The 26,419-nt window shown below is 51.7% G+C and overlaps 1 protein-coding gene across 1 annotated transcript in view; it reads right to left on the bottom strand.

The window, feature by feature from the left end:
* The window catches only part of zfhx4 (zinc finger homeobox 4), a 78,852-nt gene that overhangs the window by 25,891 nt on the left and 26,542 nt on the right, over window positions 1–26,419 (bottom strand). Inside the window, exon 6 of the mRNA XM_084702811.1 lies at window positions 13,956–14,193. Coding sequence (XP_084558937.1) covers window positions 13,956–14,193 — 238 coding nt within the window. The remainder of the gene's footprint in view (window positions 1–13,955; window positions 14,194–26,419) is intronic.

The following is a 26,419-nucleotide window of genomic DNA, read 5'->3' as shown; positions in this document are numbered from 1 at the left end:
CAGTATTCTCAGGAAGATACTAATAGCAGTGTTGCCTGTCCTCTGACTTCAGGGAAGCATGCAAAAAATTTCCATTTAATTACTGGCTAAACAATGTCATATGGCCCCCACCACCCTAACAGACACAGACAGAGCAACACACATGTGCTTCAAATAAATCCGATTATTGAAGAGGAGAGAGGAGAGAGACAGGGAAAGAGAGAGGAGAGAGACAGGGAAAGAGAGAGGAGAGAGACAGAGAAAGAGTGTGAGAGAGATGTGGGGAGAGACAAAGAGAGAGAGAGCCAACTGACATTATTCCCCTTTTTCCTTGTTACCTCCCCCTCCTTCCTTTCCCCTCCCCTCCCCTCCCCTCCCCTCCCCTCCCCTCCCCTCCCCTCCCCTCCCCTCCCCTCCCCTCCCCTCCCCTCCCCTCCCCTCCCCTCCCCTCCCCTCCCCTCCCCTCCCCTCCCCTCCCCTCCCCTCCCCTCCCTCCCTCCGGTTTACATTAGTGCCAGTAGGAGCCGTATCTCTATCTTATCTGAGTTAGCCGTCAGAACAGCGAGCTCTCTCTGTTTCCCTTTGTTACTTAGTCAGGACCTGACTGCTGTTCCTTCCCACGGACCCCCCCCCCCCCCCATGGGTGTGGACATTTACAGGTTTTTTCCCTTCATTTAGCAGTCAATTTCATTCAGAGCGACATATTGATGCATACAGAAAAGTGCAGCAAAAAAAAAATCAAGCATCAGAAGTGTATCATTCAAAAAGTATTTCTGTGTTCAGAGTCAAGAACAGGCTGGATTAACCAGGTCCAGTTCCACAAGACCAACAGTAGCCTTGCAGTGTTCCTGTACCCTGTTCCCCAGCAGCCAGGCTGCTGCCCCACTGCGCTCCCTCCTCCTCCAGCTGTCCTAACCCTAACAGGACTGCTATTGATCGGGATAAAACTAAGTTGTTACAAAAAGGACTAAAAGTGGACAGGGAGGGAATATGTTAACAATGTAAAGAGAAAGGAAGGTCGATATTTAAATGACTCCTGTTATGGATTTAAAATTAACGGGTAATTAAACCGAAGTGAGGCTGAAGTGTCCAGGTTAGCCTATCAGCACAGGTGACAGGAACACGGATTGATACTCTAACAGCTGTGGCCGTGGGCTCATTGATTCCCTCATTTGTGATGCTGTTGGTGTACAACGTGGTCTGAGTAGCCCCCCCCCCCCCCCACACACACACACACACACACACCCGTAAGTGGATGGAACACTGCACGATTAACCTTGATCCTGAAAAAGTCAGGCCCGCCTTATCTACCAACCTCAGTATGTCTGTGTGTGTGTGATTACACCTTTATGTCGCCAAAGGACTTCACATGAGGGGTTGTTGTGTGATGGTCTGGTCAAGGAAGGGGAATAGCCAGGTGTGTGTGTGTGTGTGTGTGTCCAGGGTCCCTGCAGGTCTAATCAGGTATCAGACACCTTTTGTTTTGGGAGCTCATTGATGGATGAAATCTTTATCTGTGCTATTGATCAGCGCTGGAAGCTGAAGGGTGTGCAGCAGACTAGCATCTCTCTAACAAGCCTGCCACACCACATCCGTTAACAGCTAATCAATGACAGCTTAAGACACAGGGACCAGAGAGCACACTGGCACTCCTATCCCTGGCCTTCACCATTACAGGGGATTGGGCCTGTTAAGCATGGGGATGAGGTTCGCGCGTGTTTGTGTGTGCGCAAGATGTGTGACTCCATAATTACATCGTTTCAACGTAGTTTTATATATGTTGCCGAGGTTTGAAGGAATTGATTGTTCGTCTGAACAGCCACACCAGGAAATGTGGAAGCCAACTCCCTGCAGCGTGACAGCAGGGTGGAGAGAGCAGGGTGGAGAGAGAGCAGGGTGGAGAGAGAGCAGGGTGGAGGAACATGATCAGGAAACACACAAGCCTTTTTTCCCCTGTCTTGCAAGATGCAGAGATGGAGTAAAACGAGGAGTCAGCAGCCCCCCTCTCCTCCAGCCCCCCTCTCATCCAGCCCCCCTCTCCTCCAGCCCCCCTCTCCTCCAGCCCCCCTCTCCTCCAGCCCCCCTCTCCTCCAGCCCCCCTCTCCTCCAGCCCCCTCTCCTCCAGCCCCCCTCTCCTCCAGCCCCCCTCTCCTCCAGCCCCCCTCTCCTCCAGCCCCCCTCTCCTCCAGCCCCCTCTCCTCCAGCCCTCCAGCCCCCTCTCCTCCAGCCCCCCTCTCCTCCAGCCCCCCTCTCCTCCAGCCCCTTCTCCTCCAGCCCCCTCTCCTCCAGCCCCCCTCTCCTCCAGCCCCCCTCTCCTCCAGCCCCCCCCCCCCTCTACATCATTTTACTCTGTCTGTGGTTCATTCGTTCTGTTATTCATTTGTGAGTTCTCAAGCTTGCCTGACATCCACACACGTACTGTACACACAAGCACACACACAAGCACACACACTAAGTTTTTGCCTTGTTAGGGCCTCTTGCTCTTTTCAAACCACTTTGTGTGTGTGTGTGTGTGAGAGTTTGCAGGGGGTTACACTGAAGGGGGAACCCCCTCTCACCTCCCTGCCTTTCGTCCAAAGCCTTGGAGATTCCCGCCGCCAAAAATCAATGTGTGTGTGAGTGTGTGTGTGTGTACGTGAGTGTGTGTGTGCTTGAGAGAGTGTGTGTGTGTGTGGCCGTTCAGAGCGCCTCTCAAGGTTTTGTAAGACAAATGTGTCCAGCGCGAGCTGCTTTAGTGCTATTGAACCAGGCTTCGATCACTCCAACACAGTGAATAATGCACAGGAGCAACTGCTCATTTCCCAGGACCCACAACAAGCCTGTGCATGTGTGTGTGTGTGTGTGTGAGAGAGAGAGTGTGTATGTGGCTGGACCATCCTCCTCACAAATGCAACTGGGCATTTCTTATACATTCTTCCATTCACCCCTTTTAATCTAGTGTCAGATGAGTGTGTGAGTGTGTGTGAGAGAGAGAGAGAGAGAGAGAGAGAGAGCTGGAGGGGATCAGTAGAGATCCAGTGAGTCAGACAGCTCGTACTCTCACTCTGACAAACGCTGACTTATTACAGCGTGCAGCCGCATCTCCCGTCATTAAAACAGACCATCACAGAAGGCTGACTTCTCTCTCTCTCTCACACACACACACACACACGGTTATAAATAAAAACTCATCTTCATATCCTCCGGTAAAATCAGGGTCACAAAGGATTTTAAATATAACAAAGTAGAGTAATTAAAATAATGAGACATGACGTGTGTGTGCGTGTGTGTATGAGTGCATGTACAGTAATTATTCTGAATGATGTGACTTGACATGGACCGTAAAGTCCTGTCTTCCCAGCAGAACTAGCTGGAGGGAAGGACAGTTGATGTTACTAGAAAGAAAGATAAGGACACACACACACACACAGCTCTCTCTTCATGCCATATGTGAGTGTCTCTGTTTTGAATAAGATCATCTGTGTCATCGTTTATAGGGCAATTAAACAAACATCAGTTCCTGTCATCCTCTCCCCTCCTCCTCTCCCCTCCTCCTCTCCCCTCCTCCCCTCCTCTCCTCCCCTCCTCTCCTCTCCTCCCCTCCCCATCAGGTTTCAATGTCAGTATGCTTGTTGTTCCATTGCAGACTCTGCATGTATAACACTCAGGACTCAGGAGACCAGACACAAGCACAACACAACCTGCCTATTACAGTGTGTGTGTGTGTGTGTGGGGGGGGGGGGGGAGGGGTAAGGGTGAGAAACGGCTATCATACAGTAAGTGTTTCTCTCCCTTCGTCCTCAGACACACAGAGCAGAAAGTCACAACGTTCTTCCTGCTCAGTCTCTATTCACCTGATGAGTAGCTGGTCTCTGTGTGTGTGTGTGTGTGTGCGGGTGTCTGCATGTCGACAAACCACTGGGCATGCGCATCACACACACACACACACACACGTTGAATGTCTTCCTGTACTGAAGCAGTCCAGAATCAGACCAGTCAGTCTGTCCTGTGTGTCTGTGTTCCGTTCTCTCCTGTTCTCCGTCATTAGGGCATGATGAAAGCCCCGGTGACATGGTGACATGTGACCCTGGGGGGGTTGGGGGGGGGGGGGGCAGCGTCACAGCAAGGGGGTGAAGAGAAAGAAGATGAAAGAGATTTTGTCTGGAAATGATGATTGCTCACAAGGCATCGATTCTCCCCTTTAATCTCGTAGTATGCTCAAATTTCCCATTACACAGAAAGAAGGACAGAGAGAGATGGGGGAGGTAGAGATAGGGATAGAGAGAAAGGAGAGAGGGAGATGGGGGGGGTAGAGATAGGGATAGAGAGAAAGGAGAGAGAGAGATGGGGGGAGGTAGAGATAGGGATAGAGAGAAAGAAGGATGAGAGGAAGTGAGAGATATGATATGCCTCCATGACTAACACCAACACATCCTCCTCCAGCCACCCATGGCTTCAGAGATCGAGACGTGTTCCATCAACACCCAGCCTCATGCTCCATGTCGGCCCCCATGTTTGTGTTCTGTTTGTGGTGTTGATTACCCCCCCCTCCCCCCCGGGAGGGGCCCTGGGGGAGGGAGGCAGCTTGTGGCGGAGGGGGGGGGGCTCACAGTGAAACAGACTCCCCCGCCGCTGTCGAGTGACCACGCTAACCGTACATGACGGTGGTATCGAACACTAATCCCCACAAGTCCTCCTCTCTGCTCTCTCTCTCTCTCTGTCTGTTTCTCTATACTCCCTCCCTCCCTCTCTCCCTCTCTCCACCTCATCCATCTGTTCTGGGGATGGAACAGATAGCAGCCATTGATTGCCGATATCTGAGCTAATTGTCGCTAACCGTAGGATGCTTTGGCCGCTTGTTGTGTACGTGTGTGTGAGTGTGTGTGTGTGTGTGTGTGTGTGTGTGTGTGAGTGTGTGTGTGTGTGTGTGTGTGTGTGTGTGTGTGTGTGTGAGTGTGTGTGTGTGTGTGTGTGTGTGTGTGTGAGTGTGTGTGTGTGTGTGTGTGTGTGTGTGTGTGTGTGAGTGTGTGTGAGTGTGTGTGTGTGAGTGTGTGTGTGAGTGTGTGTGTGAGTGTGTGTGTGAATGTGTGTGTGTGTGTGTGTGTGTGTGTGTGTGTGTGTGTGTGTGTGTGTGAGTGTGTGTGAGTGTGTGTGTGTGAGTGTGTGTGTGAGTGTGTGTGTGAGTGTGTGTGTGAATGTGTGTGTGTGTGTGTGTGTGTGTGTGTGTGTGTGTGTGTGTGTGTGTGTGAGTGTGTGTGTGTGTGTGTGTGTGTGTGTGTGTGTGTGTGTGTGTGTGTGAGTGTGTGTGAGTGTGTGTGTGTGAGTGTGTGTGTGAGTGTGTGTGTGAGTGTGTGTGTGAATGTGTGTGTGTGTGTGTGTGTGTGTGTGTGTGTGTGTGTGTGTGTGAGTGTGTGTGTGTGAGTGTGTGTGAGTGTGTGTGTGTGTGTGTGTGTGTGTGTGTGTGTGAGTGTGTGTGTGTGAGTGTGTGTGTGAGTGTGTGTGTGTGTGTGTGTGTGTGTGTGTGTGTGTGTGTGTGTGTGTGTGTGTGTGTGTGTGTGTGTGTGTGTGTGTGTGTGTGTGTGTGTGTGTGTGTGTAGTCCCCCCATGTGTGTCCGTGTCACCATAGACTGGAGAGACCTGGATGCTCGTGCTGTTGAGCCCATTGCTTAGGTAACCAGCAGTCTCATGGCTAAGGTAACCAAGGGTCTCATCGCTAAGGTAACCAGGAGTGTCTATCTAGTGATCAGCAGTCTGTCTGCCTTAATGCTGGCTGACACCGGCGGTCACTGACCAGCAGGCTGAATACCTGTAGTTCAGAGATGGAACAGGCAGGACAGGGTGGCAGCACTGAGGAGGAGGAAGAGAGGTGTGAGAGACAGGAGGAAGAAAGGTGGTGGAGAAGGAGAGTTAGAGAGACAGAGACAGGGAGAGAGGACTAAGAGACTGAACAGAGACAAGTAGAAGAGAGAGAAAGACAGAAGGAGAGAAAGGAGATCAAAGTCGGAACCTCCAGGAGTTCCATTCCGGAACCTTCTGTCTGGAATGGAAGGTGTGATGTCATTCCGTAGGAGTGCATGTAGGGTTTTATAAGTGCTGTTTAGTATGCAAACCCCCCCCCCCCCCCCCCAACTCACCCTAACTCCGGCCAACCCTCTTTGTATTGTAAATAGGTCTAATGTGGCATTGGTCAGGTATGCTAATTCAGATAATCAGCGCAATTTCTGCAAATTATAACTGTCAGTGTGGAGGGCATAGCAGTCTCCTCTGGAACACATGAGGGAACGATTATGGGCACCAAGGAGAGACTCGCTCAAGGAAAACAATCGGCCCAGCGCTGCTCTGCTCCGACGCACCATTACAAAAATAGTTTATGGTGAGCAAGTTCTTTTTCTAAAGACAGAGTCCCTCTCTCTCTCTCTCCCCCTCTCTTTCTCTCTCTCTACATGCACGCAGACCGCAAAGTAATTATAATTCAGTTGGATGAAATTATTCAAAAAATGACCACATCTGTCACTCTCGCCATGGAGAATATGGTTTTGAGAAATTTGGGGTAAATTGCTACTTGCTGAAAATATAATAATACACATGTGAATGTGTCTTATTTTGATTTGACAAATGATTTAAAATGGAGGGTATTGTCTCCATTTAATTGTATGGCAATAAAAACGATAAAGTCTATCAAAATCCCATAAAAGATGATAATAATATAAAAATATTTTTTTTGCACATTCCCGAGGAACAGTTCCTCTCATGTTGGGAAACATTTCCCGTACGTCTTAAAAAGGCAGAGGTCGACTTTTCAGACCCGGTTCTGATTGGTGGATGAATCAGATCAGCTGTTTCAGACCCAATCAAAACCCACCATCACACCACCCTCCTCCAGTCAGGACCACAACATCACACCTACATCCTGGGAGATCTAAATCCAACGACAGAATAAGGGGCGGTGGAGAGAATAAGTCCAGACCTCCAGACCCTAACCCTCCAAACCCCCGCCTCTCAGATAAACACTATGTTTATCTCTGAGAAGGAGGGGGAAAAACGAAACGTCTGCCGCTGTATTAGCGCAGCGCCTGGTGTCCTGGTGAGGGGGGCGTGCATCGCATGGCTCTCACTCTACTGACCGTCCACCAAGGTCTGTGTGATGACCACAAATTACGGAGACAAACCCTGGAAATAGTCCTGTCTGCCGGCAGACCATCCTGGGAAGCAACCACAGTAACTGTTACAGTAACTACTGCACCGCCTGAAGCCCAGGGAGGGAGGGAGGGAGGGAGGGAGGGAGGGAGGGAGGGAGGGAGGGAGGGAGGGAGGGAGGGAGGGAGGGAGGGAGGGAGGGAGGGAGGGAGGGAGGGAGGGAGGGAGGGAGGGAGGGAGGGAGGGAGGGAGGGAGGGAGGGAGGGAGGGAGGGAGGGAGGGAGGGAGGGAGGGAGGGAGGGAGGGAGGGAGGGAGGGAGGGAGGGAGGGAGGGAGGGAGGGAGGGAGGGAGGGAGGCTAATGCCTGAGTGAAGTCGCACCAAAAAGCGAGGGAGGAAGAGGAGGAACCGGCCAATCAGAAACGACAGCATCGTCAGGGTGATTATCAACAAGGCTTTACTGCTGATGCAGTATGGTCCTGTATTAGCTGCAATTAGACAATAAATGTACTATGCATACACACATACACGCTCGCACACACACACACACACACACACACACACACACACACACACACACACACACACACACACACACACACACACACACACACACACACACACACACTGTGTGAGTGTCCATTAGGCTTTGTGTAAAGCCTGCAGCTGCTATGCTAATGGTTAGCACTGCAACCCTAATTTGGCCATGCCCAGAAACCTCCTGGAGCAATATCACTCAGACACAACCGAAGACACCGGACACGCGCGCATGCACACACACACACACACATGTAAAGAGTTGTTCACCCCCTAAGTCAGTGGGGTCTTTTGTTTAAAAAAAGGAATCAGACCAAAACTCTCCCTAAGCCTTCACACACACACACACACACACACACACACACACACACACACACACACACACACACACACACACACACACACACACACACACACACACACACACACACACACACACACACACACACACACACACACACACACAGTAATGCCTGTCAAGGGAGGGGGGGGGAGGGATGACAGGCAGGGCTCTCAGAAATAATTACCTCCATAAGATTCAGTGTCTCTTTCTTCTTGTAAGGGCCGGAGAGAGCGAGAGAGACAGAAAGGCTTAGTGTTTGTGCTGGTCTGGGCCAGGAGGCCTTTTAGACGACAGCACTAATGTGGTATACACACACACAGCTCAGACCTGGGCATATCCTCAACAGCAGAGAGCTAGGGTCATCCTTTGCCTCAGAGATTCTGCTACCGATAGCAAGACAGCAGGTCTTCCTGACTGCACACCATTTACCCTCTCACACCAGCCCTACTCACCCCCTTACCAGCCCTACTCACCCCCTCACCAGCCCTGCTCACCCTCTCACCAGCCCTACTCACCCTCTCACCAGCCCTACTCACCCTCTCACCAGCCCTACTCACCAGCCCTACTCACCCCCTCACCAGCCCTAATCACCCCCTCACCAGCCCTACTCACCCTCTCACCAGCCCTACTCACCCTCTCACCAGCCCTAATCACCAGCCCTACTCACCCTCTCACCAGCCCTACTCACCCTCTCACCAGCCCTACTCACCCTCTCACCAGCCCTACTCACCCCCTCACCAGCCCTACTCACCCTCTCACCAGCCCTACTCACCCCCTCACCAGCCCTACTCACCCCCTCACCAGCCCTACTCACCCCCTCACCAGCCCTACTCACCCCCTCACCAGCCCTACTCACCCTCTCACCAGCCCTACTCACCCTCTCACCAGCCCTACTCACCCTCTCACCAGCCCTACTCACCCTCTCACCAGCCCTACTCACCAGCCCTACTCACCCTCTCACCAGCCCTACTCACCCTCTCACCAGCCCTACTCACCCTCTCACCAGCCCTACTCACCAGACTGTCCTAACTGGACTAACCATCCAGCTCATCTGATCTTCCGGAGGGCTTCCAAGCAAAACAACAACATGGCTGAACTCTCCCATGCTGAGAGCACTGTCCCTCTCTGAGACCCACACTGGAATCTCTGTGTGTGTGTGTGTGTGTGTGTGTGGTGCTGAGAGCACTGTCCCTCTCTGAGACCCACACTGGAATCTCTGTGTGTGTGTGTGTGTGTGTGTGTGGTGCTGAGAGCACTGTCCCTCTCTGAGACCCACACTGGAATCTCTGTGTGTGTGTGTGTGTGTGTGTGTGTGTGTGGTGCTGAGAGCACTGTCCCTCTCTGAGACCCACACTGGAATCTCTGTGTGTGTGTGTGTGTGTGTGTGTGTGTGTGTGTGGTGCTGAGAGCACTGTCCCTCTCTGAGACCCACACTGGAATCTCTGTGTGTGTGTGTGTGTGTGTGTGTGTGGTGCTGAGAGCACTGTCCCTCTCTGAGACCCACACTGGAATCTGTGTGTGTGTGTGTGTGTGTGTGTGGTGCTGAGAGCACTGTCCCTCTCTGAGACCCACACTGGAATCTCTGTGTGTGTGTGTGTGTGTGTGTATGTGGTGCTGAGAGCAGTGTCCCTCTCTGAGACCCACACTGGAATCTCTGTGTGTGTGTGTGTGTGTGTGTGTGGTGCTGAGAGCAGTGTCCCTCTCTGAGACCCACACTGGAATCTCTGTGTGTGTGTGTGTGTGTGTGTGTGTGTGTGTGTGGTGCTGAGAGCACTGTCCCTCTCTGAGACCCACACTGGAATCTCTGTGTGTGTGTGTGTGTGTGTGTGTGTGGTGCTGAGAGCACTGTCCCTCTCTGAGACCCACACTGGAATCTGTGTGTGTGTGTGTGTGTGTGTGTATGTGGTGCTGAGAGCAGTGTCCCTCTCTGAGACCCACACTGGAATCTCTGTGTGTGTGTGTGTGTGTGTGGTGCTGAGAGCAGTGTCCCTCTCTGAGACCCACACTGGAATCTCCTCCAAACCCGACATCCTCAAACACAGCAGACCAGCGGACGACCACTTATTGCTGCAAAGGAGCTGTGTGTTTTTTTGTTTTACCCTTTTTATGGGAAAACCAACAGTGTGTGTGTGGTGTGTGTATGAGGGGTGTGTGTGAGGTGTGTGTGTGTGAGGTGTTTGTTTAAACCCATAGTGGGCGGCTTTTAGATTGCAGTGATTTACTAATACTTGGATGATCTTCAAACCTCTATCTAAATCACACACACACAGTCTATGTTGTGTTTACATGGAGTAATTAATGAGACAACTGGGTCTGTACAAGGGAAATTACAGTCTCACAGGGAACACTAGGAGTAAGAGTTTCTCACACACACACACCCGAACACACACACACACACACACACACACACACACACACACACACACACACACACACACACACACACACACACACACACACACACACACACACACACACACACACACACAACACACACACACACACACACACACACAGCTAGAAACTACCAGAGGAAAACATGGACAACAGAAAGCAAAGGTCAAGAGGAGACTATGAGAGCACACACAACAACATCCACGTCCTCTAGCTCTCTTCAACGCCAGCCTGCCTCTCTACCTTCTCAGGCCTCGGGAGGCCTTGCTATAGCTACCCGTAATCATGCAGTCAAATCTGCATCAAAAATTGTTTAATAAAACCCATTCACGTGTACATCAAGTCGCCAGCATTAGAGGCTGTATTCCCAAATGGGACTATGATTATCTGGCTCTCAGCCAACACACAGCTTTAAGAGAAAGACACTGGTCAGCACTTAAATTAATCTTTTTCATACCAGTCACTAATGAACAGAAAGTGCTCTAGTCAGGAGGTACTCTCTCAACCCAACTGTACATACAGGCAAACACGCACACGCATGAAGACACACACACACACACACCCATACACGCGTGCAAACACGCTCACAAACATACATAAAACACACAGAGACATTTCTGCTGACCAAAGGACCATTTCCAAACCCCAGCAACAGATCATTCATTATGAGGAACACCATCTAACTGTGGAACAGGTAGTTAAGTCAGGACTGGTGAGGGAGGCCAGCTCCTTCAGCCTGCTAAATCTCCACAGATGGGCTTTTATAACCTTTCCTAAGGGCCTGGAGAAAGAAGAATGACTGTAGTGTGGGCAAAATACGACACGGCTTCAACCTTGATCTGTCACACACACAGAGGCGCGCGCACATACACTCACACGCTATCGAAGATGGCTCTGGTGTTAAGCTACCTGTGAAGACTACAACCTTTTCCTCGTGTGTCTGCAGCAAGCAAGTACGGAGCTACACCAACTAGAGAGGCTGTCCCTGGAGGCTGGGAGGGGTACTGCATCTGACTCGTTTCAAACCTACTGCTGGGTCTCAAGGAGGAGAGGAGGAGGAGAGAGGGAGAGGAGGAGGAGGAGGAGAAAGGGAGAGGAGGAGAGGAGAGGAGGAGAGAGGAGGAGAGAGGGAGAGGAGGAGGAGGAGAGAGGGAGAGGAGGAGAGAGGAGAGGAGGAGGAGGAGGAGGAGGAGGAGAGAGGGAGAGGAGGAGGAGGACGAGGAGGAGGAGAGAGGGAGAGGAGAGGAGGAGGAGAGAGGAGGAGAGGAGGAGAGAGGGAGAGGAGGAGGAGAGAGGGAGAGGAGGAGGAGAGAGGGAGAGGAGGAGGAGGAGGAGAAGAGGAGAGAGGGAGAGGAGGAGGAGGAGAGAGGGAGAGGAGAGGAGGAGGAGAGAGGGAGAGGAGGAGGAGGAGAGGATGAGAGGAGGATGAGGAGGAGAGAGGGAGAGGGGGAGAGAGGCAGAGGAGGAGAGGAGGAGAAAGGGAGAGGAGGAGAGGAGGAGGAGAGAGGGAGAGGAGAGAGGGAGAGGAGGAGGAGAGGATGAGGAGGAGGAGAGAGGGAAAGGAGGAGAGGAGGAGGAGAGGAGGAGGAGAGAAGGAGAGGAGGAGATGAGGAGAAGGAGAATGGGGCTGTTTGCATGCAGAGTAATGATTTATCTAAGGGGCCTTTTCTACTGCACCCAAACCTCGCCCAAACTTTGATCCAGTTATAATTAAAACCAAATGTTCCTACGTCCTCCTTCACTTCTCCTGTGTGTGTGAGAGAGACAGAGAAAGAGAGAGCGAGAACGAGTGAGTGTGTGTGTGTGTGTGTGAGAGAGAGAGAGAGTGTGTGTGTGTGTGTGAGAGAGAGAGAGTGTGTGTGTGTTGAAACTGCGTTCACATGTGTTTCTCTGTGCTGGTACCATCTGGTTTGGGAGTCCGTATATAAACAGGACACTTTGGGGAGCAGAGATTAATGTTAGGCAAGTACACACACACACACACACACACGCACACACACACACACACACACACAGGAATGCCTTTCTAAACGTGTTAGCAGTCTACCCTCCAACAGGTCAAGCAAAGCAAAAACAAGTTAAGCGCTCATTTCTTCCAGGAGCATTAACATAGGAATTACTAAATAATGGACCTTGACTCAGTCGTATGGTTTAAATTACAGCTACCCCTCCCCCACGCCCCCCCCCCCCTACACTCCTCCCCCATGCCCCCCCCCCCAAATCTCTCCCACCTCCCTCCCCCTTACACAGTAACCCTCCCCCAAAGAAAACGATTAATCTTTATTTTTTGTCTCTCTGAATGTTTTACAGTTCTGTTACACTTATTAGCTGCTGGCAGCACTGAGACTTTTAAATGAAAGCCAAATTGCTTTGGTCATGAGAAAGGAAATGAAAGCTCACTCCAGGGAGAGACGTGTGTGTGTGTGTGTGTTTGTACATACAAAGGCCTTTCACGGCAAGATCCACCCAAGGTAGAGTTTCATAAGCTGCCTGCCTGGGATGTCCCTGCACACAGGACAGCGTGTGTGTGTGTGTGTGTGTGTGTGTGATATAAGCACAGGGGCCTAATAGGAACAGCATGCTCATTTTGGGGAGATTAGGAGGAATGGACGGGTCTGTCAGGAGACGTGATCTGGGTACAAAGAGAAGGAAGAGAGAGAGAAAGAGAGACAGAGAGGGAGAGAGAGAAGGAGAGAGAGAGAGGGAGAGAGAGAAGGAGAGAGAGAGGGCGACGGAGAAGGTAGGGTTCTGAGACTAGTCAGTCAGACAGTAATAAACCTAAACCCAGAGTAGTAAACTATACTAAACTAAGCTGTTCAAACTACACTACATAGTATTAACCACCGTACCAAAGATCCAAGTAGAGCTACACAAACCACAGCAGGCTGACACCCAGAGCAACACTAATAAATAAATAAACCAAAACAAGATTTGAAGAAACTGAAGCGTGAGGATCGTTAACCTAGAGGGTGATGGGGAACGAGGGTGTGTGTGAGGGAGGGGGGGGGGGGTGTAGGGGTAGAGTAGGGGGGTGGGCAGGGCTGTGAAGGAGGAGGTGTAGGGGTAGAGTAGGGGGGTGTGCAGGGCTGTGAAGGAGGAGGTGTAGGGGTAGAGTAGGGGGGTGGGCAGGGCTGTGAAGGAGGAGGTGTAGGGGTAGAGTAGGGGGGTGGGCAGGGCTGTGAAGGAGGAGGTGTAGGGGTAGAGTAGGGGGGTGTGCAGGGCTGTGAAGGAGGAGGTGTAGGGGTAGAGTAGGGGGGTGGGCAGGGCTGTGAAGGAGGAGGTGTAGGGGTAGAGTAGGGGGGTGTGCAGGGCTGTGAAGGAGGAGGTGTAGGGGTAGAGTAGGGGGGTGGGCAGGGCTGTGAAGGAGGAGGTGTAGGGGTAGAGTAGGGGGGTGGGCAGGGCTGTGAAGGAGGAGGTGTAGGGGTAGAGTAGGGGGGTGGGCAGGGCTGTGAAGGAGGAGGTGTAGGGGTAGAGTAGGGGGGTGGGCAGGGCTGTGAAGGAGGAGGTGTAGGGGTAAAGTGGGGGGGTGGGCAGGGCTGTGAAGGAGGAGGTGTAGGGGTAGAGTAGGGGGGTGGGCAGGGACCTACCAGGAGGAGTGGGAGGGCAGTCCCTGACGTGGTAGAGCTCGTGCAGGCCCAGCGCCTCCTCCTCCGCCCCCAGGCCCTGCTGCTGCAGGTGCAGCTTGCGGAGCCCCTCGTTCTGCTGGTGGCGCGCTGAGCGGGCGTGCTGCACCAGCCCCAGACGGCCGCGCGTCGAGTAGTCACACAGAGCGCAGTAGTACACACACGCCTCCGGACTGCACGACGCTTCCTGCTTCTGCAGGTGCTGCACCACACAGAGAGAGAGAGAGAGAGAGAGGGAAAGAGAGGGAGAGAGAGAGAGAGAGAGAGCAAGAGAGAGAGAGAGAGAGAGAGAGGGAGAGATGTTAATACAGGTGAGTGTGCATGTGTGTGTTCAAAGCGTGTGTGTGTGTCCTTGTGAGTGTGTGTGTCTGTCTGATGCGTGAACAAGGGATTACTAATTTCTGAGCAAATATGCACAAAACAGATTTTCCAGGCCCCCTCACAGCTTCCAGTTCCCATGTGCTCTCATGTTGTGGCTGAACACACTGGGAGCCCTCAGACCCCCTCCACCCTCAGTGTGAGCCCTCTGCCACAGCAACGCTGCTGCTCTCGTGTGCACAGGGAGCAGTCCACAGATGCGGAGGAACGCTAAACATCTTCCTTCATTCAAGGAGCCCCACTTTACCTCTGCCCTTTTGGAACAAGGGCAGAAGACATCGCTAGGAGAGAAGTGAGGGGAAGAAGGAGGTCACCTTATGAAGCTTCTCCTACAAGGCAGGAGAAAAGATGGGACATAACACTGCTAATGTTGATGTGATTCAGCACTTCCATGGAGATAGACGTACAAAGGAACACGTCGCTCTGCGCTCAAGCTAAACCCTCAACCAGATGTACGAGCACGACATCTTGAGCTGCCCCTGAAAGCAAACAGCAACGGCAACAAAAACAACATAAGACCTCCGATGAGGAGTGTGTTGGTGTGAAACAGTGTGTGTGTGTGTGTGTGTGTGCGTGTGTTTAACACACACACTGGCCAGCCTCTGTCATTGTACAGCACTCCGGGTGCTTCTATTCAGCAGGGGCTTGTAGCCGCAAGCCCTTATTACCAGCTCCTTCTTAAGCAGCACTGCAGCCACACAGAGCTAACCCCTCCCCTCTGCCTCGCTAAGCCCACCCATCACACACCCTGCCCCCACCCGCCCCGGCTGCACCTCCATACGCCCGGACAAGCGGAGCATATCAAGTGTGGCTGCGGAGCGGAGGGCTGAGGGACAATGCTCTGAAACAAAACACCAGGCCAGAGGGGCTTGCTATCAGATCCTCCTGTAGCTAGCTAGCTAGCACTCCAAACAACCCACAGGAAGTGGAGGGGGATGGGGAGAGAGAGGGAGACAAAGACAGATGAGAGGGGGAGAGAGAGGGAGAGACAAAGACAGATGAGAGGGGGAGAGAGAGGGAGAGGAGCTGGGGTGAGGAGAGAGAGGAGTAAGAGAAGGGTAAAGAGAGGGGGGGGGGTGAGCTAGCTGCAGGTGTGTGGGAGTCCCTGACTAAAAGCAGGGTTAGAGAACACATCTCCTGCGCTAAAACATCTTTTCTCTCCTTCACTCTTTTCTTTCTTTTAACCCCCCCCCCTTCCCCCTCACAAAAAAAAAAGAAAAGAAACTTGCAACGTTTTTCTCACGAGTCGGCAGGACGTCTGTGCGCGGTTGGGGGCCCATTCAGGGGGTTTAAGTTTTAATTAAGTTGGAGTTGTCAGAAGAAAGCTGTCCTGGCTTGGAGCTCAGGGCCATTAATTACAGCCATCTTTGTTTCTCTGTGAAAGAGGGCCTCCCTGGACGAACAGCCTCCCTCAGAAACCACCTTTCAGAGGGAGACACGCACACACACACACACACACACGCACCAGCCATAGGATCTGAATCTTTTAAATTCGAGGCGTGTACGTAAAAAGTGTGTGTTCTTTAGTTTTTCTGTCATACTGTCACTAGTTTCTACGGCTTCTCTGAAAAGCTTATTGACAGCGGAAACTTCCTTATAAAGCGTTCAGTCAACTCTCTGTGTCCAGCCCTAGGAGAGTCCGGCAGCCATCTTGTTCCAGCTCACTACAAATACCTCAAAAAGGAGACCGTTTTAATTCGTAGTGTACACAAAGACCCGGTCATTCTACTATTAATAACAGCTCCACACAAACAGGATCTCTGGCTGCAAGCCTCGTCTCATCTCTATAGAGACGCTCGCGTTGTGCTCGTTTGATTGAATCTCTGTCTTCACGATCTGCCACCTTTACACACTGTTGGTTCATCCTCACTGAAGCCCTGGAACACAATGACAGGCGCGCGAATGTGCGCCGGCCGCGACAACGTTCCGTTTTGTTGTGTTTCTCTTCATCTGTTTCTTTTGCTCAGCGCTTAGAAACAGAGCGGCCCTACAGCCAAGCTTCCTCCTGGTTACTGTCCAAGACCAAGACGCTGGAGAAACAACACTTCCTTCCTCATCCCATCACTTCCTGCCACATCCCATCACTTCCTGCCTCATCCCATCACTTCTTGCCACATCCCATCACTTCTTGCCACATCCCATCACTTCCTTCCTCATCCCATCACTTCCTGCCTCATCCCATCACTTCCTGCCTCATCCCATCGATTCCTGCCTCATCCCATCACTTCCTGCCTCATCCCATCACTTCCTGCCTCATCCCATCACTTCCTGCCTCATCCCATCACTTCCTGCCTCATCCCAAGACAGTTCTGGTGTCGACCAGCCTCTCTCATAAAGACACTCTGGTCACGTGTGTGTGTTTGTGCATGTGGAAGTGTGTGAGGGACTGTGTGCACGCATGTTCGGGAGTGTGTGTGTGTGTGTGTGTGTGCACGCATGTTCGGGAGTGTGTGTGTGTGCACGCATGTGTTGTTTTCAGGGTGACTAAAAAGGCCGTACCCTGTCAGTAGGGCATGTCTCCAGTGTGCTGGTAGCCAAGTGTTGTGGATTAGTGCTGGCAAACAACTAACACCTCCAACATCCCTGTGGACCAATCAGAATCAGCGAACACCTCCAACATCCCTGTGGACCAATCAGAATCAGCTAACCACCCGTTTCAGGGTTCCCCTCAAATATCAGGGCTCCAACCCACACAGGAATTCTGTCTTTTACAGTCAGAAATCTGACACTGTCAACCCCCCCCCAACACACACACACACACACACACACACACATCACTTCAGGGAGCTTCCCTTACCTGTCACATCCACACACCCCGAATCAGACACACACACACACACACTCACACGCGCGACTCGTGCATTCACCCTTCTTGGTGTTTTGGAAGGATTGTGTGTGTGTGTGTGTGCTTGTGTCTGTTAACATATGTATGCAGACATCAGTGTTTACTAAACACCTTGTCCCCCCCACAACAACATCCCACTTCTGTGTTTTCTCTCTGACAGTGCAGCCTCATTAGCACAATACTTAACAATATGGAGGACAGCTTTCACGAGCTGCTGTTTAATCTCTCTGTGTCTCTCTCTCTCAAACTGGCTGTGATGGCACGTGTGCCTTCAAACACGATCCTGTGTGCCTGTGCACGTGTCTGTGTGCGCGTTGGTGTGTGTGTGTGTGTGTCTGTGTGCGCGTTGGTGTGTGTGTGTGTGGGGCGGAATAAATGACAAAGATTTTTCAGTCGTCAGAAGTCTGTTTTCTAGCCAAAAACAGAGGACAAATTAGGCCCTTTCTGCTATTAAGTAAGAAGCCAGCCTGCTAATGAACACAAGTAAAATAAACCTTGTCACGGCTGCTATGCACAAATATGTCCTAATAAGTGTGTGTGTGTCTGTGTGTGTGTGTGTGTAAGCATATGCGTGTCTATTCCAGCCCCCCGATCCTTAGATCATCAGGATCCAGGGTAATGCTGGCATATCGCTGGGTTCATCGTATTGAAACTGTGCCAACTTCCCATGTTCGCTACACAACCCTGGGGCCTCGAACACAACAGGGAACAACAGAACACCCAACAACACAAGCTTGTTTTGTTCCTCAAACGAGCGAAGAGCTGGCACGTCGCCAAGTGCCGTCCCTGGTCTCCCAGCCGGCAGGATCTCCAGGAGACACTGGCACCCTGAACCAGGGACACTAACAGGATCTCCAGGAGACACTGGCATCCTGAACCAGGGACACTAACAGGATCTCCAGGGGACACTGGCATCCTGAACCAGTGACACTAACAGGATCTCCAGGGGACACTGGCACCCTGAACCAGGGACACTAACAGGATCTCCAGGGGACACTGGCATCCTGAACCAGTGACACTAACAGGATCTCCAGGGGACACTGGCACCCAGAACCAGGGACACTAACAGGATCTCCAGGGGACACTGGCATCCTGAACCAGGGACACTAACAGGATCTCCAGGGGACACTGGCACCCAGAACCAGGGACACTAACAGGATCTCCAGGAGACACTGGCACCCAGAACCAGGAATTCCTGGAGGGCGGGAATGCCACCACTCACAAGCACGTGTTTAAACACACACACACCCTTTCCTACATCAAGAGGGTGGAATATAAAAGACTACAAAGACTACAACCTAAAATAGTATTCCTTTCCTCCCTCTTCTTCTCTCTCCCTCCTCTCTCTCTCCATCTCTCTCTCCATCTCTTTCTCCATCTCTCTCTCCATCTCTCTCTCCATCTCTCTCTCCATCTCTCTCTCCATCTCTCCCTCGCTAACTCAGATGTCTCAGGATGCTGAGATGAGGGCTAAGCCGTTTCCTCTCCGACCTCCTCGGCTCGTCTCCTCGCTCTCGTGTGTGACTGTGGCTTTGGGGCTTTGAGACTCTGCGTGGCTAACGGTTAGCGGTTACCTTCCCTCTGGGTCGGGCAGCAAAAATAATCATTCCTGCAAATGTCCGCCAAGGAAAACAAATGAATTATCACAATGAGTCTTTCACTCTGGTAGTCCTTGGCTTTCTCTCCCTCTCTCTCCTTCTCTCCGTCTCCCTCCTACGCTCTCTCTCTCTATCCCTCATCCTCCCTTCTCCTCTCTCCATCTTTCTCCCTCCACCTACTGTCTTTCTGTTTCTTAGAGTTGCAACCATCAGCAGAATACATGTTAAACCTGATCCAAAACTATACCCTGAAACATCTAGTCCCGTTTGCCTGTTAAGTAGATCTCATCTAACACTCCCATACCTTTCAGCAGTGACGTAAGTGTGTCTGACACATAGAGCAGGAGGTCAATCTGAAGTTCAGGAGTTCCTGACCCAAATGGACCCTTATAGAAACACGACTTCACACCCTCCCTCCCTCCCTCCCTCCCTCCCTCCCTCCCTCCCTCCCTCCCTCCCTCCCTCCCTCCCTCCCTCCCTCCCTCCCTCCCTCCCTCCCTCCCTCCCTCCCTCCCTCCCTCCCTCCCTCCCTCCCTCCCTCTCTCCCTCTCTCCCTCTCTCCCTCCCTCCCTCCCACACAGCCAAGTCCAGCAAACACTAAGATGAGCCTGACTCTACCTTGCTAATCCCAGGGCTGACGAGAGACACACCAGAGAACCTCCCCACCCCCCTCTCCCTCTCTCTCTGTCTCTCTCTCTGTCTCTCTCTCTGTCTCTCTCTCTGTCTCTCTCTCTGTCTCTCTCTCTGTCTCTCTCTCTGTCTCTCTCTCTGTCTCTCTCTCTGTCTCTCTCTCACTGTCTCTCACTGTCTCTCACTGTCTCTCACTGTCTCTCACTGTCTCTCACTGTCTCTCACTGTCTCTCACTGTCTCTCACTGTCTCTCATTGTCTCTCTCTCTCTGTGTATTTACATCAGGCAGATTTAGAGTGTGTCTGAGCCACCTCTCCCCAGGCCCCCCCCAGGCCCCCCCAGGGGCCCGTGTTGTCTCCTGCTCAGGATCCTGACATTGAGCAGGTCAGTCTGAACACCTCCTCTCCTGACCCACACTGTCGAGGAGGCAGCCAGCAAACCTCAGATCTGCCACCAGGACGACAACTCATGAAAACTCAAAAAAACAAAAGGAAGTCTTATGAAGATTTGCAGCCTTTTGAATTTCGATGGGTTTAAAAATAAAAATAGAGAAAGATAATATTTTTGACACCTCTGAACTAAAATGGCGGAAGGTCTGTTCGCAAACTCTTTCAGCGTTGACTGCTGAGAGGAGGGTAAAAGAGAAGCAAGTGGGAGAGAGGGAGGATAGAGAGAAGAGAGAGAAGAGAGAGAGAGGGAGGATAGAGAGAGAGAGAGAGAGAGAGAGAGAGGGAGGATAGAGAGAAGAGAGAGAACAGAGAGAGAGGGAGGATAGAGAGAGGAGAGAGAAGAGAGAGAGAGGGAGGATAGAGAGAGGAGAGAGAAGAGAGAGAGAGGGAGGATAGAGAGAAGAGAGAGAGAGAGAGAGGGAGGATAGAGAGAGGAGAGAGAGAGGATAGAGAGAGGAGAGAGGGAGGATAGAGAGAGGAGAGAGAAGAGAGAGAGAGGGAGGATAGAGAGAAGAGAGAAGAAAGAGAGAGGGAAGATCGAGAGAGGAGAGAGGCTCAAATCACTAATTGCACATTCCTGAGACTGTGAAGGAGAGCACTGTCTCCCGTGAGCCCCAGCCTATGGCATGGTTTTACTTAGCTGAAAACAAAAGGTACCAAGAAAATAACACAATTCCCACACAAGGACTTGTAATGATGGAGAAATGGGACCAAATTACTCTTGTGTGGATCCTCGTGAGAATCCATCATGGAATTAGCAGACAAAAGGACTTCACTATGAATCTGTCTCAAAATGGTGGAAAGTTTGTGTCTGTTACTAATATCTGACTGGTGTTGTTGTTTTCTGTGTCTGAATACTCCTACTTTCCTGCTCTCTATGTCCTTGTGACGTTCCCTGTTCATACAACATAATAGAACCCTCTCCTCACCTCCCTCTCCCCGTCCTCCTTCGCTCTTCTCTCTCCTGATTGTCCCTGTTCATATCACAGTCGTCTCCCTCTAACCACTTAACTAGCAGATACACACAGGTGTCAGGTCGAGGGCACACGTCTGAGATATCCTGTTAACTGCCCACCCCTCTGAACACTAGGTAGACTGCTGGCACGGGGCAGGTAGAGAGACAGGAGGAGCATCCTGGGGTGGGGGAGAGGGTGAGTGTGGGGAGAGAGGGTGAGGGCAGGGAGGAGCAGTCTGGGGTGGGGTAGAGGGTGAGTGTGGGGAGAGAGGGTGAGGGCAGGGAGGAGCAGTCTGGGGTGGGGGAGAGGGTGAGTGTGGGGAGAGAGGGTGAGGGCAGGGAGGAGCAGTCTGGGGTGGGGGAGAGGGTGAGTGTGGGGAGAGAGGGTGAGGGCAGGGAGGAGCAGTCTGGGGTGGGGGAGAGGGTGAGTGTGGGGAGAGAGGGTGAGGGCAGGGAGGAGCAGTCTGGGGTGGGGTAGAGGGTGAGTGTGGGGAGAGAGGGTGAGGGCAGGGAGGAGCAGTCTGGGGTGGGGGAGAGGGTGAGTGTGGGGAGAGAGGGTGAGGGCAGGGAGGAGCAGTCTGGGTTGGGGGAGAGGGTGAGTGTGGGGAGAGAGGGTGAGGGCAGGGAGGTGAGGGAAGGTGAGTCTGGGGTGAGAGGGTGAGGGCAGGGAGGTGAGGGAAGGTGAGTCTGGGGTGAGAGGGGGGAGGTGAGGGGATAGCAGAGGTGCGGAGAGCAGCTTTAGGTTCCTGGGTTTGCAGAAGGCTGGCTGGCTGGGGGGAGGGAGAGGGAGAGGGAGGGTGAGGGAGAGCTGGCTGGGGGGAGGGAAGGGGAGTCTGAGGGCTGGTTGAGGGAGAGGAAGGATATTGTTTTCCCCTGAAAAGCTACAGCCACAGTCGGCATTCCAGTGTCTACTCCACATACCAACGAGCACTTTGAAGATTACTCAAATGTTTGCCTTTGTTCAGCCCCCCTCTTCCACCCCCCCATTCCCCCATCCAGCTCCCCTCTCTAGAACTGGGAGGAGGGGGGAAAGAAAGAAGAACAAAAAGAGAGAAAGAAAGAGAGGAAGAGAGAGAGAGGTGTTCTGACAGGAGAGCAGTAGAATAGTGGGCTCAGTGATGCAGCTTGTCCGCACAGCCTTCCAAATGGAGGCGAACAGGGAAGCAGCAGCAGCAGGCTGGGAATCACCCAGCCTGCGGTCATCTGGACTGGCTCATGGGAAGGGGGGTGGGGGTGGGAGGGACAAAGTAGGGTATTGATGCATTATACTACTACTGGCTTGTGGTATTACCTTGAGAAAAATAAATAATAATATTAAATGTATCTCTGCATAGTATCTCAACAAAAACCAATGGCCATCTGTGCTGACAGAATGCTTTTAGCAGACAGCACCTTCACAATGCTGGCCGCTGCAATTAAAAAAGTAATAATTTGAACGGTTAATTTAACTAAATGTGCTGAAATTCATGGACGATAATCCCAAACAAGTAAGTGGGACTTCTATCAGGTCTATTTCAAAGCATTAGAGATTACCTCTGGCTCGCTAATCTGGATGGACTCACTGGAGGGTCAAGCCCATTATGTTCCTGCCATCCGTAGTCTCAGCCAATAGGAAGACAGCAGGGAACGGGTCCAACCCCCACTCACTTTCTTTCTCTCTCTCTCTCCTTCTTTCTGTCTCTCCCTCCTTCTCTGTCTCTCCCTCTTTCTCTGTCCCTCCCTCCCTCCCTCCCTCCCTCCCTCCCTCCCTCCCTCCCTCCCTCCCTCCCTCCCTCCCGCTCTCCCGCTCTCCCTCCGTCTGTTCATCCGTAATCGAATATCTCCCTCTACTTATCTTTTCACTGAGCACCTAACGGTTAAAATCAATTACCACTGGAATGCTGTGGTTGTCCCACACACTGATAATGAGAAGGAGAGAGGGTGGGAGGGAAAGAGAGAGGGAAAGAAAGAAAGAGAGGGTGAGAAAGATGGAAAGAGAGAGAAAGGTGAAGAGAGGTATATCTAGGTCTTGTCCAAGGGAGACACGATTAACTCTAATCGATTGATCATTGATTTGGATGAGTGTTCTGGAGTGACTCGATACCTTGATAGCTTCATGGAGAACACGGCGGTGTTGTCTGGCTAAACAGCATTTATGAAACCCGTCTGTGCGTTTATACTAATTCCTCAGTGAGACACTCAAATATCCCATATGGGTGTTAAACTTCACTGTCTCCGATTAATGCTAATAATTACTCGCGTCGAAAAACATCTTCAACATCGAGTTATGCGTTTTCAAATGAACTGTGAACACATCACAGCATCAGAATGGAAGTGAAGTGAACAGTATGAAGGTGCTCTCCACTTGTTGCCATGCATACTGTGATGTGACTCCAGCATGTCTATCAAGACTGCAGCTTCTTCTTTGTTATGAACAGGGAGATCAAGATGCATCAAGAACGGAAGAGTGGTGGAAGAGGAGGAGGTGGAGGAGAAAGAGGAGGAGGTGGAGGAAGAGGAGGAAGAGGAGGTGGAGGAAGAGGAGGAGGAGGTGGAAAAGGAGGGACACGTTCCAAGCAGGAACAAAGGAGAGACAGGAGTTTGTCTATTTATTTCACTTCCCTCCCTCCCTCCTGCCTCCCTACCACTCTCCTGCCTCCCTCCCCTCCCCTCCCCCTCCCTCTTCCTCCTCCCTCGTCTCTCCCTGCCTCCCATACCTGTCCCCACCCCCGTCTGGTGGTCTTCACAGTCCTCTGCACACAGACAAACCAGAGTGACCCCACGTGAGGGAGGGTGACCACAGCTTCCTCCGTCCCCCAAATTGTGTCTCCATGTCTGGTCTGGGCTCACCGGAGAATAGGAGAAGGGTTGGGGGGTCAGGGGAAGACCTTAATTAACCCCGCCCCCGAAACACACACAGACACACACATCCTCTCAGTCTCTCTTGTAATTCGTGGCAGGTGATGCTGGGAACTCGTATCCCAATGCGCTGGGCAGCAGGGACAGAGGATGAGCAGAGAGGAGAGCTATCTACAGGTGTTTTTAAGAGTCTTCCAGGCGCTTGGCAAAGAAGTCTGTGTGACCCTGAACACCACCTCTCACAGGGCAGAAGCACTGCCTGTCTGCTCCATCACCACTTCCACTAGCATCATCTATATTCTGATCCAGAACTGAATTAGGTTACACTGACATCACAGCATCCCAGTGGTGTCCCCCTTATCTCACTTCCTGGAAAGAGAGAAAGACAGAGAGGGAGGGAGATGAGAGAGAGAGGGAGGGAGGGAGAGGGACAAGGGGATATATATACATATATATATATAGGGGGAAGGAGAGAGAGAGGGTAGGGGAGTGAGAAGGTGGGGGAGACAGAGGCTGGTGGATGTGTTCACTTTGAAGGGTGACCCGCCCAGCTTAGAGTAAAGCTCAGGGACGTCAATAGGATTTTCAAAACAAAAAAAAAGAGTATTGTATCAGTATTAAAAACAGAGTATTGTATGAGTAAAGTACTCACGGGCATAGGTGAGCTCTGGAGTGACTCACAAATACCTGCACGACTAGGAGCTACCAGCAGCACACTTCTGTGTGTGTGTGTGTGTGTGTGTGTGTGTGTGTGTGTGTGTGTGTGTGTGTGTGTGTGTGTGTGTGTGTGTGTGTGTGAGAATGAGTGTGTGTGAGTGAGTGTGTGTGTGTGTCTGTGTGTGTCATGGACGAGCCACGCATTTGAAATAGAGCCTCCTTTCTATTCTGGAGCAGCACAATGACTTTTTATGTAAATCTGCCAGAGTCAATCTCCTGTCCATTTCCTCGTCACAGAGGACCATATGACAGTCCAGTAATTAGGTCTGCATATATAGAGGGCCATTTGACTGGAAAATGAGAAGGGGCAGGGTTGACCTGGACTAATGGTGGAGGCAGGGTGGGTGGGAGAGGTAATATCACAGCACCAGCCGAGGAGAGAGGGAGCAGGGGAAAGAAAAAATAAGTCCTTTGCTTCAGGATGGGGGAGGATGGGGGAGGATGAGGGGGATGGGGAGGGGGATGGGGAGGGGGAGGGGGGAGAAGAAAAAAGAGGGGAGGCAGGAGGAAGAAAATGAGAAAAAAGGCCTCTATTCTTTTGATGAATCTAAAATTCCAGTCTCCCCTCCTCCCCTCCTCCTCTCGTTTAATTTCCCCCCTCGTTTCCCGGCCAGCAGTGGCGTTTCCAGGAGGATCATGGGTAATGAGATGGCCTATCTGCTTCTCCCCAGGGGAGAGACAGAGGAAGATATATTCTCGCAACCTCCTCACTATCTCACTCTCTCTTCACAAACCCGCCCTCTGTCTCTACCTGTCCCTCTCTCTCTCTCTCCTCTTGAGAATGAGAAGAAAGAGTGAGATGGAGGGAGGGAGAGAGAGAGACAGAGAGAAAAGAGGGGGGGAAAAAGAGAATGATGAAACAAACAAAAAAGAACTCAAAAGAGGAATAGAGAGAGAAGGCAGGGCGGGTGAGGAGCAGGTGCCGTTGGTCAGTTCATGACTTGGTGTGTGTGTGTGTGTGGTCCTCTACCATGCAACACTGACCATGAACATTCTCAACTCCTACTGACCCCAGGGCCTACGCAATGAACACACACACACCCCTGGCCTGAATGGCACTGACAGATTTACTCCTCCCTCCATCTGTATTAAGACCTGTGTTTATTATTGAGATGATCACATCAGTCGTCATGCATCACCATAACCCTGCAGCCAAGGTTGAGCCATGCTACAGCACCCTTAACACAGGCTGTCTGGGTGGCCGTCTGCAACACTCACTACCCAACTCCTACTATGGAACATATTTCTATTTCATATAATTAAAAAGACAAAATAAAAGGGGTTGTCTGCTGTTAGAGTTAGGGTTGTGGAAGTCATTTGAATTCCCCTTCTTGTGAGAGTTTACACAAACCATAACTGACCAATTGTATTGGACCAAGACTAGGCATGGACGTTGAGCAAAGGAAAATCTGTTTCTATAATATATAACTAACTATAGAGAGAGAGAGGAGACAACATCAAACGTTTGTGTTCCAGGTGAGTCACTTCCTGGTTCACCTGCTGTGCCCCTGCCATGGCCCAGGGGAGACCCCACTATGCTAATGCCTTCTACAGGGGGAGGGGGGCACAGGGGTGCAGAACGTCTGGAAAAGCTTCCATCTCAATCTCCCGCCAAACGCAGCTACAAAGCAGCAATAAAGTTCTGAATATGCTTTTTGTTTGCCTCTTCAATGGATTCTCATGCCGTACAGACATCCCACGATCCCACCGCCATATGGTAAGCCCATCAACGCACGGCTCCTTTATGTGTCGGGCCAAGCTACCTCGAGATCCCATGTGCCTTTCACCTCCCCTACATAATAGAAGAGGTGTTTTTCTGGTCAAATAAATGTCTAAGGGTAAAGTAGTCTGATTCCTGCCAGATGCATTGAAGTCGGCATCTGTGGAACACATTTGTGGAGAGAGGGGAGGAGGTGGGGGGAGGAGGTAAAGAGGGGAGGAGGTGGATGGAGGAGGTAAAGAGGGGATGAGGTGGGGGGGGGGGTGGGGGGAGGAGGTAAAGAGGGGAGGAGGTGGAT

The sequence above is a fragment of the Hypomesus nipponensis genome, chromosome 8 (assembly GCF_054491055.1).
Source record: "Hypomesus nipponensis isolate SF chromosome 8, ASM5449105v1, whole genome shotgun sequence".
NCBI classification, from domain to species: Eukaryota; Metazoa; Chordata; class Actinopteri; order Osmeriformes; family Osmeridae; genus Hypomesus; species Hypomesus nipponensis.
This window is presented reverse-complemented; position numbering and strand designations above follow the sequence as displayed.